The sequence below is a fragment of the Centruroides vittatus genome, unplaced genomic scaffold (genome assembly GCF_030686945.1).
Source record: "Centruroides vittatus isolate TY-2023 unplaced genomic scaffold, ASM3068694v2 contig_1154, whole genome shotgun sequence".
Classification (NCBI taxonomy): domain Eukaryota; kingdom Metazoa; phylum Arthropoda; class Arachnida; order Scorpiones; family Buthidae; genus Centruroides; species Centruroides vittatus.
Window position 1 is genome coordinate 2,521,875 of NW_027120741.1, and position 13,093 is coordinate 2,534,967.

Here is a 13,093-nt window from a genome sequence, read left to right on the forward strand (position 1 = left end):
ATAAAATAGTAGCTAAATTATCCTTTAACATATACATTACTTAATGTTATACTATTCATGAATTTACAGTATATAATACCGTCCACCAGTATTACATTAAAAAATATATATATGTTTTATCATTCTTAATATGAATCCAATTATTCAACATACATATTTTAAAATTAAATAATAAATTATAGCAATATCTAACATTTAAAAATAATATTACATTAGTATTTTTTTATTATTTCTTAGTAAAATAAATAAATACCTCAGTAGGACTATCAGTTAGACCTGTATTGGCTACACTTAAAGACTTCAAATGGGTATTTTTAGCTAAACCTTTGAATAATTTTTGAAATTTCTCCTTAGAAATATTCTGAAAAAAGAAAAATAAGTGCATTATTTTTTAGTTGAAAATTTTCTATTATAAACAATTATTAATGTTACAACGAATAGTATATTCGGCCTCAGGCCGAATACTGAATAGTAACCGAATATTCGTTGCATAATTATTAATTATATAAAAATATCTTATTTATAATTGTTCAAGGATTTAAAAAATAGTTATTTTAGTTTATATTTTTAAATTTTCTATATTTACAAATTGTTCCCAAATATTCTTTTAACAGTATACAAAGTCAGCAAAGATTCTGATTATTTTCTGTGTATAAAAAAAACAAAAATTTTCAGGAATATACATCAAACTATATAGGTAACAATAACATGACTCTGCAAAACAAAATGGAATGCAATTGCAAAATGAGGTCTGTCATTTTTTACAGTGTAAACTAGACTCTGTCATTCTTTAATAAGCAAACAGTAGAACAAACAGAACACTGTTATGAAACTATTGGAAAAGTTGCCAATCTGCCAATTAATTTTGTTGATATAATTTAGTAGGATATATATAATTTAAAAATAACATTAGTGTCAAACTCATTTTATTTCTATTTAATAAAAATTTCATTTAATTAGAACAATTTGATTAAATATTTCTAACCAAACTCTGATAAATTCTACACAGACTGTTAATTTAAAAGAAAAAAAGATAAGAAAAATAAAAACAGACACAAGTTATATTTAAGAAGTAAAACAAAATATTCATGGAAAAGATCCAAAATTTTAGCGGCAAATGAAGAATTTTGATATTTTCTTAGAACATGTGCTATTCATTAGTGTGATACATCAAAGGAAAAGATCGTATTTTATTTTCTTTGAATTTTCATAAACTAAATAAATTCATATATTAAAAATAAAATTTTGGTTATTTATATATATATACACATTAGGATTAAAAAAATATTTAAAAAAATGTTTAGATAAAAAAAATTTATAAAAACAAAAGGTAAGAAATTTTCAATAAAATACAATATAGCTGAATTACTTAATATTAAATGTTGAAAAGAGAAAATACTGTAAATTTTTATACTGGTACAGAAAGATGAAACTATTCATATTTTATCATACTTTATTGATAAATACTCAAAATTATAAATGCTTAAAATGAAAACAGATTTTGTTAAATTAGCTAAATTCTTCTATCATCTTTACAAGCTTTAATCTTTCAGTTTAATATAATTTGATATATATGTATATATTGAATAGTGGAATATTTATAATACAATATTCAATTAATAAAAACGCATTAAAAAAAAATCTCACGAAACTTCACGAATGGCTGTAAATAATAGTTTTCGCAACACAATTAAAAAAATAATTTTTTTATGCGGTCAACAGGGACCGCATAAAAAAAGTCTCACATAGAAAATAACTCAAAACCGTACGAAATAGAATTTATTGACAACAGATGTCAGCACTTGACTGCATCGTCTGGTCTATCGTCTGTTTTACATATTTTTGTCCAGGTGGTGTTTTGTTGACTTAAAAAGTAAATTATTTCATTTTTCGCATATTCATGCAATAATATTACTATAATAAGTGCATTTATGCTATAATAAGTTTATTTAGCTATAATAAGTCAACGTGAGACATGACGAATCGCACGAGGACTAGTCGCCAACTATACCGCACAAATTAAAAATTCGCATTAAAAAAAATCGCACAAATAAAAATCGCACATAAAAAGAGCGCATAAAAACAGGTTTGACTGTATATGTATATATTGAATAGTGGAATATTTATAATACAATATTCAATTATTATTACATGCCATTCAAAATTCTTAAAATCTATGTACTAAAGATATTTGTAGAATTTGATCTTTATATTACTTCATTTTATTTTAATTCAATATTGCTGTAATTAATATTCATAATGTTGGCTCAACACTATATTTAAAAATATCTACCATATTGCAAAAGTTTATAAAACTTTCTTAGTATAATCTTTACTTCAAAACAGAAGCTAAACCAAGAAAATTATAATGAAATGATATATGTATATAACAATTGCCCACTTTTCATACTTCTTAAATTTTTGTCAGCATTCTTTATTATATTTTGAATACCAATTTGGATTAAAATATATCTTGAATTTTTTACATTATTTCATTTGCTTCTTTGATCCTAGTAAATTCTAATTTAACAATATAATATTAAAGTATCTAAAGAAAATATGACAGTCAAAAAAAAAAATCAAGTCTATGTTTCTTTTTTCAATTTTCTGGCTGACATCTAGCATATTTCATTTACCTCTAACACAAAGGGGTACTGATGGGAAGTCCGATTTCTGACACTCCCTGTGAATTGGTGATATGCAATTTAGAAGCCATGGTTCTTTTGCACTTTGGTGACTGCATCGCCCTTTATGTGAGACACGTAGATGACACTCTTCATCTGGCACCACCAACCAGACTTCCACCTCATAGAACAGTACAATCACAACCCTTAGGCCTCACACTCAGTTTGGAGCAAAGCAGTGGCACAGGGGTGAATTTTCTAGATCTGGATATACAACTCAGTCATTAGCACTTCAAAACTAGTGTATATAGAAAACCCACTTACCATCCTTTTTTCATTGCAGCCACCTCACACGACCCATTTCATTACAAATTGGAGGCATTTAACACTTTGATCCGAAGAGCTTTTACCCATTGCTCTGCATTCAGGACAGGGAGAAAGAATTTCATTACATCCTAAGGCAGGCACTTGATCCCATGGCCAAGTGCCTGCCTTAGGATGTACGTTTGGAAATCTATTAAAGGTCTCATTTCCCACTACAAAGCCCACTTGTATGCTCCTGCCCCAAGCACACTCTCCACAGATGTCGACTTTAAGATAGTCATGTACAACAGCACCCTGGCCTCCACGTACAGGGAAATTTCCAAGTCTTCTAGCTTTTGTTCGGCATTTAAGCAGTGCCCTATCATCTTTTCTCTCCTTCGCAATGCCAAGGACCCCAAAAACTGGTACCACTTCCCAAGAGTGTATTTTGTTCCTCTACATGATCGTAGATATGATACCCCTTGCATACATTGGGACTACATGCAGGCACATACAAACATGCGTCAAGGAACACCGTGAGGACATCAAAAAAGGCTGTTATTTGACTGTCCTCACATCTTATGCTTCGGATTCGGGAGTGGAAGTTTTCTTTCATCTATCCAGGATCTTCCACTCTGCATATAATAGGATGCTTTTATGACACGTGGAGAGGTATGAGATCTACACGGCCACTGTTAGGAAACAAGCCATCAACCACAAGGACACGGAGTCATTCCCTGAGGCTTGGAAGTTTTATGTTCAACATCAAGCTGATGATGTTCCATCTGACTCAATTCTGCATCATCATATATATCCACCAATAGCCAGGTGCCACACCTACTATGAGGCATGTGTGATTCTAAATGAAGAATTTTCTCATAAATTATAATGTTACACCTGATGATGTCTACTGGAAAGTAGATGAAAACATTCATGTATCTGTTTATTTGCTGGATTCTGGTTGTCTGTGTGAGTAGTCTTTTTGTTTATATATCCAGTATTGTGTGTTGTTCTTATATTTCATATACATCTTGTTCTATTTCTTCTTAATATTACAAAAAATTGTAAATAAAAATGTTAAAAAAGATTAAAGAAAAAACATTATCATCATTTAGGTAATTATCATCAATAATATTTTAGATAATTTAGAGTTGCTAATGAAAAGTCTGCTTTATTGGAACTTGCTGTAATAAAAGTTTCTCAACTAGTTTCAGGCAATCAAGCCCATCATCAGGAGATACACAAGTGAATCAACCTGACAGCTTTTACTTGACTACTACCAAGCTGATTCACTTGTGTATCTCCTGTTAAGTATTTTTGGCAACCAAAAATACTTAAGAAACTGATATCCAAGTGAGCTCCAATAAAGTATAATTTTTTTGTTTTAATTATTATCAAACTTCTAACTTAAGACTGAATTTTTCTACATAAAATGATAGTAAAAAAAGGGAATGAAAACCAAAACAGACTATGATAAGAAACTATATTGAACTTTAAAAATATAAATGGATCATCATTTACTATCTGTTTAAATGCTATTCTATGGGAATAAAGGCAATTTATTTTCATTAAATTGACAATATATTAAAAAGCTTTTATTTTGAAATTGAAATTTACAAATGAGTTATTTCTCTGTAATTATTTAGTTTCTCTAAACGTTTTTCATATTGGTTCACAAGTTTCCTAATATCACTTAAAAGAAACATTTTACAGTTGTTTGATAAGCCATTTATGCACTAGTGTTTTTCTTTGGTATTTAAGAATATAGTGCAGATGTGTAATCTGATAGAAATAACAAAAACAATACTGTTTTCTTGAATAGCCTGAAATAATAATATTTACTTCTGCTAACATGTTCAGAAATAACAAAAAATCGAAATATTTCTCAACCACTCTTGCTTTACTACTTCTGAATTTAATCCATCCTTTATTAAGCTTCTCTTTGACTGCTGTCCTTTATATTATATTAACATTCTGTGTTAATACATAAAATTGTTGTTATTGTTTTGCAAACTTAAGATTTGATTACTGGAAACAGGAAAATTAGGAAATTAGTTCGGAACAGGAAAAATTAATTATGGTAACATACTAATTAATTTTTCATTAACAATGCAAGTAGAAAGCAAAACCAAAATAATTCTATTGATATACAAAAGAGTGAATAAATTAAATTAAATTTTCTGTATAATTTTAGTACTCCATTAGAGCATATATTTTCTGTATAAACCGAACTAATTGCACTTTGATTTTCAAGATCAGATTAAATATAGCCAATTAAAAAATTAATTTCAACTTGTAGTTAACTTTGAAATTAATAACTTTTTCACATATATTGTTAATTTTATACACAAATTATCTTTACTTTTTTGATTTTGTTTCATAACATATTAATACTATTTTATTTTTTCAGTCCTGGAATCAAATTGTAGCACTTAATTTACTAATGTGTCTGTAAAAACTAATATTAGCTCATATGAATGCTTGCTTTGTAGACACCTTTATAAACAGTTTTGTAACCCAAAAGTTAGAAAAAGAGCATACAATTATATTAATTTTAATCAAATAATTCTTTTAAACTGGATATTTGTGCAGAAAAAGTGGCCTATTGATGAGCCAAAGCCTTTATGGTTGTTTTATTGCAAAGATGTCTTGTCAATATTAATAATGACAATAAATAACTCCATACTAAAGAAGGGATAAATGATCCTGAAATGTGTCTATGGCTATTAGACAGCAATTTGTGAAGTAAAGGTGTGAGGCAAGCATTGATATGAACAAATATTAGTTCTTATGGAAAATTAGTAAATTTTATTTTGTTTCTTTTATTTTATCATATTGCTACAAAGAGCCATACCTTCTGGCAAGAATATCTATATATTATTTTCATTCATCTGTAAACATTTGTGGCCATCAGCCATATTGTTTTCTTGTATATTTTTGTTTAATTCATAAGTTGTAAATACATATATATATATATATATATTTTCTATCTTCCTTCTTCCTTCATTCCATTCTCTTATTTCCGTTCCTTTCTCCTTTGTCTAAACAACCTGACCGTTATTGCTGGAGGGCAGGATTACCCCTCCTAAGTAAGAACAAAAGAAGGCGAGGACGCCCTGAAGGCTAAGTGGTGAACAAGGGACACTTTTCTACTGGACCTCGAGAAGGACGGAAGTGTGAGCCAGCGATCGACCAGGAACGGGAAAAGTCGAAAGAAGGCTACAGGACCGTCGAGGCCAAGGGAAAATAGACACAAAACCGAGGGAATCGAAAGACGTCGAGGGCAGACAGCCGAACAAGGAAAAAGAGAGAAAAACGACTGCCATTGCGAAAATACACTCCAGCGAAAACACCGATCATCGTAGACCCGGGTACCTTCCATCTAATTCTATCTACTTTCGTTCTTTCCTAAATCTATCTGTTTCCCCTTTCCTTTTTAGTTTTAAGGTAGATATAAGTTTAGTTTTAAGTCGGGTGTAAAAAGTTTGTGTTACGAGCGCGGGTGTGATTCTTTGTACGTGGCGACCCCTTCCTCAGTGAAGTTATTCCAGTTGGGATCATTTGTAAATTAGAAAAGGAAAGAACCGTGTTCCGGAAGGGAAATAAAAAGACTTTTAATTGTGTATCAGTCTCTGTGTTCATACTTGTAACGTGCATTCACGGGTTTACAAGCCCTTCTCAACGAACAACCACACATTAATTACAGAACGTAAATAGATTGATATAGCTTATTACAAATTACTAAAATGATTATGTTGAATTAAAAAAAAAAATACAATATTTATTGAAATACAACATTATAATCTTTAGTTGTAAAGTAAATGTTATGTATGTAAACCTCCAAGGGATAACCCACACCGAATTTCCCCTTGACCTAGTTAGGCAACCCACACCTCTGACCTTTGTTGTGTTCCTTTGTCTTCAGTCAGTCGTGCTTTAGCTGTAGTAGCACTTAGACCTGGAGGCACAATGTTACATTGTATTATCACACAGTTACATTTCTATTATAATAAAGTTAACTATACATGTTAACAAGTAATCGTTTATTTTACGGACACAACAGTAAACAGTATAAATACCAACGTATATTAACCACATCTATTAGGAGCAATCTGTAAATGATTTTCATGCTAAAATTCCAAAATTTTAACCCCTTCCTTCCCATATCATCAATTTCTCTTGCATATCATTATTATCCAGGCTGAAAGACATGCTATTTAACATCAAGTGGAGCAGCCAACTGCAAAATTTGGATTTTAGCATTCACCTCTATAGTGATTCAAAAGTTGTGCTCAGCATCCTGTACAGGGCCGGATTTACCAATACAGGGGCCCTGGGCACAAATTCGGTGGGGCTCCCCTTTAACAGTAGGCAAATTTGATGATTTAGAAAATTTACACAAAATACTGTACTTTCAACTAGATTTTAACTAGGAAGTTGTAAATTTCATTTAAAAATAAGGTTATTGTGAACATACGTATATTTTATTGTGTAAAACTAATTATTTTAATTTAATTGAAAAATACCTATGTAAAATTTTTTCCCGAAATTTTCCGATGTTTCATAGGTTTTACCCGGGTTTGGTTTTCTTTGCCTGTAGCCCTCATGATTAGGCCACACTAGGCTGTCACAGTAATAGGAAAAAAAATTATGTTTAAACATAGTTTTGTGGGGGCCCCTATTTTGTGGGAGCCCTGGGCACCGGCCCCAAATGTCCCTATGTAAATCCAGCCCTGATCCTGTGTAATCTCAAATATAAAAACCAGGCTACATATCAAATACAGAAGAGTTTTAAAAAAGGAGGTCAAATATTAAACTTTTTATGTTCTAACCCATATGGGAATTCTGGGCAATAAACCGGCTGATAAAATTGTTAAAGAAGCAATTACAGACTCCCTCACACTGGAAAAACTATTTCTAGTTCACTCAAGTCAAATTACAGTAATCAGTATATATAATCTTATTTATATTTTAAAGATAGTTTTTTCATTTACAAGATTCTTTAATGTTTTCAACCAAAAAACTATTCATTTATAACATTCAAGAATGTTATACAGTAGATCCCCCCTATAACACGGGTTCATATAACACGGATTCATATAACACGGCGAAAAAAATTGCAATCGTATTCATATAACATGCTAAAAGAGACTTGTATAACACGGTAAAATGTCATCGCTGACTCGTGTCAAGACAGGATTGGTCAAATCTGGACCAATAGTGGATATTGTACAAACCGTTCAGTTAAAACGAGCACTGGACCTACTAAAAAACATTTATTATTCAATGGCCATAAAAATTATATTTTTATTAATGATGTCTCCAAAGTTAAGTTATTTTTCTGTAAAAAATTCACTGACCAGGAAACATGTGCACACCATTCAATGAGCCACTCTGCGACAAAAACAAGCTTAAGCAATGGCATTGTTGAATGGTGCACGTTCGGTAAGTAATCCTACAATTTTTTGTTTATAGCATAGTTTATATGGATTATTTCCAAAAAATTATACGTGATTTGGAAATGTTGAATCAAATTAGTCTAGAATCGATTAATTTTATGGAAGAAAACCTTTCAAACAGCCGTAACCCCTAAACTGCACATGTGCCGGGCTGTGATTGGCTCATGTATTTAAGTGACTTGTACAACACGGATTCATATAACACAGAACGTATCTATTGTGTTATAGGGGGGTCTACTGTAAATGAATAGCAATATTTTATTTTTTACTAGATTACAGATTCTAATTCATTTTTTGCATATAAATATTTCTATTTATCAATCTTTAATTAAAATTATTATATTAACTAATAAAAACTAAAAAATACTTAACACATTTTTTTGCATTATGTATTGCTGGCTATTAAATTTAGGATGATTAGGATAAGAAAGAAAATAATTAAGGCAATCAGCAAAAAGGAATTTTTATTATTGTTTGGAAAATATAGTATATTTGAATTGAATTGATAGAAATTGGATTCCAGAAAATTGTAGGAGCTTAAAGGTAAAAGTTATGAAACATTCTCTGCTCTTAAGAAAATGATTCTGATTTGTAAGAAAACAGGTAGTGCAAGTTCTATAGTTTTTGAGAAGCTTGGTATAAGGATTCTAAGGCAAGTAAAGATTTTTGTAAGAAAGTAAATCAAGAGTTAGTGGAATTTTGGGAGTATCTAAGAAATATAAGACAAAGTTTGCTTTACTTAAAAGAAAAGCAAAAGAAGAGGACAAAAATAGAAAGAAGGAAAAAAGCAATAGTTTTTGCTTGATACTGAAAGATATACCAAAAGGGATTAGGAGGATTTTAAAATGCAACCCATTTAAGGTCATCAGAAGAGTTCTGAATTTTAGTTAGAATAATAGTTAGGGAGTTAGAAGAGATGCTTAAAAGCAGTGTGACCATAGACTGTGAAAAGGGGAACACAAGCTATAAGAAAAGAGCATGAAAGAAATTATTATTTTGTCATGCCAGATTTCTATCAGATAAAAGTTTAAGATCAGTATCTTTCAACTTATTTTGTTATGCTGAAAGACAGTGATCTTAAACTTTTATAAAAAGGGCATCATAATTATGCAAGAAGCTTCAAACTCTATGATTCAATGAATAACAAAGTCCCAAGGATAAATTTCTTGATTAAATCAAATTTTTGACCGTACAAATAAATTTGGGTCAGTACCAAATAATCCTTTTTAATAATCCAACTAGAGACAGATGGTTAACAACTTAAAAACCGACGAAATGACATTAAAAAATACATACAATACAATTAACGCTGACCTTTCCTTGGAGGATCTGACATCAATGACACAGTATTAAAAATTCTTCACAATATCACTCAGGTACAAATCAGTTGTATGATTCAATGTTGGATCAGCACTCCCATAAGGTGGCATTGGTTGCAGCTAACTTGGCCTTGAAAGCAAGGAATGGCGGTTTCGGTCAACATATGACAAAATTGCATGGGTCAATAGACAAATATCCTTCATTAGTTTCTTTTATGTTTGTAGAATAGGCTAGAAGTCATGAATTTTCTGTTGTTTGGGGCTCTCTTGGAAATTAGGAAAAGGGCAAATGAGACAAAAAGGGGAACATGCCCCAAGAGCCCCAAAAATAGAAGAATAAATATTGCAAAGAGCTGAGGAAAAAGAGGAAAAGTGATTGTGTGGTTGTTCGTTGAGAAGGGCTTGTAAACCCGTGAATGCACGTTACAAGTATGAACACAGAGACTGATACACAATTAAAAGTCTTTTTATTTCCCTTCCGGAACACGGTTCTTTCCTTTTCTAATTTACAAATGATCCCAACTGGAATAACTTCACTGAGGAAGGGGTCGCCACGTACAAAGAATCACACCCGCGCTCGTAACACAAACTTTTTACACCCGACTTAAAACTAAACTTATATCTACCTTAAAACTAAAAAGGAAAGGGGAAACAGATAGATTTAGGAAAGAACGAAAGTAGATAGAATTAGATGGAAGGTACCCGGGTCTACGATGATCGGTGTTTTCGCTGGAGTGTATTTTCGCAATGGCAGTCGTTTTTCTCTCTTTTTCCTTGTTCGGCTGTCTGCTCTCGACGTCTTTCGATTCCCTCGGTTTTGTGTCTATTTTCCCTTGGCCTCGACGATCCTGTAGCCTTCTTTCGACTTTTCCCATTCCTGGTCGATCGCTGGCTCACACTTCTGTCCTTCTCGAGGTCCAGTAGAAAAGTGTCCCTTGTTCACCACTTAGCCTTCAGGGCGTCCTCGCCTTCTTTTGTTCTTACTTAGGAGGGGTAATCCTGCCCTCCAGCAATAACGGTCAGGTTGTTTAGACAAAGGAGAAAGGAACGGAAATAAGAGAATGGAATGAAGGAAGAAGGAAGATAGAAAAAATATATATATATATGTATTTACAACTTATGAATTAAACAAAAATATACAAGAAAACAATATGGCTGACGGCCACAATTGAATGAATTGGCTGGTAATGAAACAATGAGAAAGAATGATATAATAATAATTAGGGCAACTAAAACAAGATGGTGCTGGTGAAAAGGGAAAGGTAACCTATATGTTAAAGATGTATAAAGTATCCTTTAAACATCTTTGTTGTTTAAAGGACACTTTATAACTACTCCTTCAGTTTTCTCAACTAATATCTTTTTAGATTTATTTTAATAAATTATGCAATTCTTTGATGTTTGCTGTTAAAATGGTTTCGAAGTAAAAAGAAATATAAACTCGAACAAATCATAAGAAATCTCACTAGTATTTTGTGGATATTTAGTTTACATTATTCACTTCTTTAATCTACATCTGGTGATTTGTAAGAAGTAAATTTCTAACCAAAAACCATTATTTACAATACATTTCTAGAAACAGTAGCTACATATATATTACATAAGAATGTTAACATTAATATGCTGTAAATTTATACTTGTACCCCAGTTAATGCTTAGGATGCAGTATTGAAAAAGGAGTACTATCAAAAAGAATCCTGAAAAAGGAATACTACAGAGAAAATCAGTATTAAATGAAGTCATCATAGCATTTGTTTGTAGTACAAAAGATAAAAGGCAAATAAGAACCAAATAAAATTTTTTCTAAATTAAAAAAATATATATATTTTATTGACTGCAATTTGAATTAAGATAAAGGACTGGCATTTGATTCTTCAAGCCTAGGTTTATTGTTGATGGTGTAACCATGTACTGTACATATGAACTGTACTGTACATATGCATTATATCAAACTTTCTCAAACTTGAATAATCAAAGACCACCAAGGTCCATTACTGCCCAAGAGCAAGGAAATTGAATTAAGTGAACAAAAGATGAGGAAGAACAAAGGAATTGCAATGATTGTTTGATTCAAGTGGTCAAGCAGGAGTGACATACCATATTTACTCGCATATAAGACAAAGTTTTTATTAATTTTTCACTGCTTCAAAAACCTAGGTCATCCTATATGTGCAAGCAAAGGATTTTTTGCATTTTTGCAATAATTTTTGTAAACTGTGTATTTGCAATTTTTACCAGATGCTCACCCTCTGGTGTTTAAAAACAAAAGTATTTTATCTGAGTCATTTCAATCGTTCTTGTGTATTGTCAGGAGTAAAGATGAATAGCATTAGGAAAAGCAAAGCTTTTGAATTGAATTCTGAACTGAAATTCCAAAATCACATGGGAGCCTGATATAAGTTTCAATCCATTCCCACGTGAAAATAGATGATTATTCGGAAATCAAAATTCAGAGAAACTCATAAGTGTAATCGACAGAGAGTGATTCGCCTTAAGAATTGGCAAAAAAAGGTTCCCGATTGTCCAGCTTTACATGAATAAATTATGTCAATTTTACAAGATTTTTCTTTAAAGTTTAAAATGCCAGTAATTTTTTCAGGACAATGTGTGCATTTACATGCATTTGATATTTTATTTGTGATTAAACAAAATAAAATTAGAATTGTATTAATAAAGCTAATTTTCTTTATTTTAATCTTTAAAATCATACCTCATCCTATAGGTGAGATCATCTTATACGTGAGTAAATACGGTAAGCAAAGAAGAAATAAGAGTTTAAAAAAAATTTTAAAGAAGATAGTCTATAATGTGAATTACAGAATATTTTATTTATTTGATCATCCTTTATCTATTGTTGTGAATTTTATGTTTGGGTATAATCATTTCATGCCCTTATCACTTTGTACACATTGAAATTATGTATATCATCATTCTTCTGTGGAAGTATTATAAACCTGTTTAAGTATTATAAACCTGTTAATGTCTATTGAATACTGTATTCGTGAACTTGTGTCATATATATTTTTTTAACTTATAGAAAATAAAAGAAAAGGTGAAGTTTTCTTTGGTCCATACTTTACATTAATGGTATTTCTCTGAAATTATCATTTTTACAATGTAAGTATGAAGAATTACTTGTCCTTTTCTTAAGTAAAATCTTTATAATCTTATGCAAAGAAATTAATATGAACAAAATCTGTTATAGATATTGTTCAATAATCATCACAAGTATAGTAAAAACATTTTCATAAAAGAAGCAGATAAATTTAATTTAATATCAACAACATATAATACTGTTTCCATATAATAAAAATAAATATGTAACTCAAATTACATATATTATATTACAAAATATAAAAACAAAAATTAGTAAAAAATGAATTATTAC

The 13,093-nt window shown here is 30.6% G+C and overlaps 1 protein-coding gene across 1 annotated transcript in view; it reads right to left on the reverse strand.

Annotated features, from left to right (window-relative positions):
* LOC136979327 (tropomodulin-like) overlaps window positions 1-13,093 on the reverse strand; it is a 36,699-nt gene that overhangs the window by 1,409 nt on the left and 22,197 nt on the right. Inside the window, exon 7 of the mRNA XM_067275277.1 lies at window positions 254-361. Coding sequence (XP_067131378.1) covers window positions 254-361 — 108 coding nt within the window. The remainder of the gene's footprint in view (window positions 1-253; window positions 362-13,093) is intronic.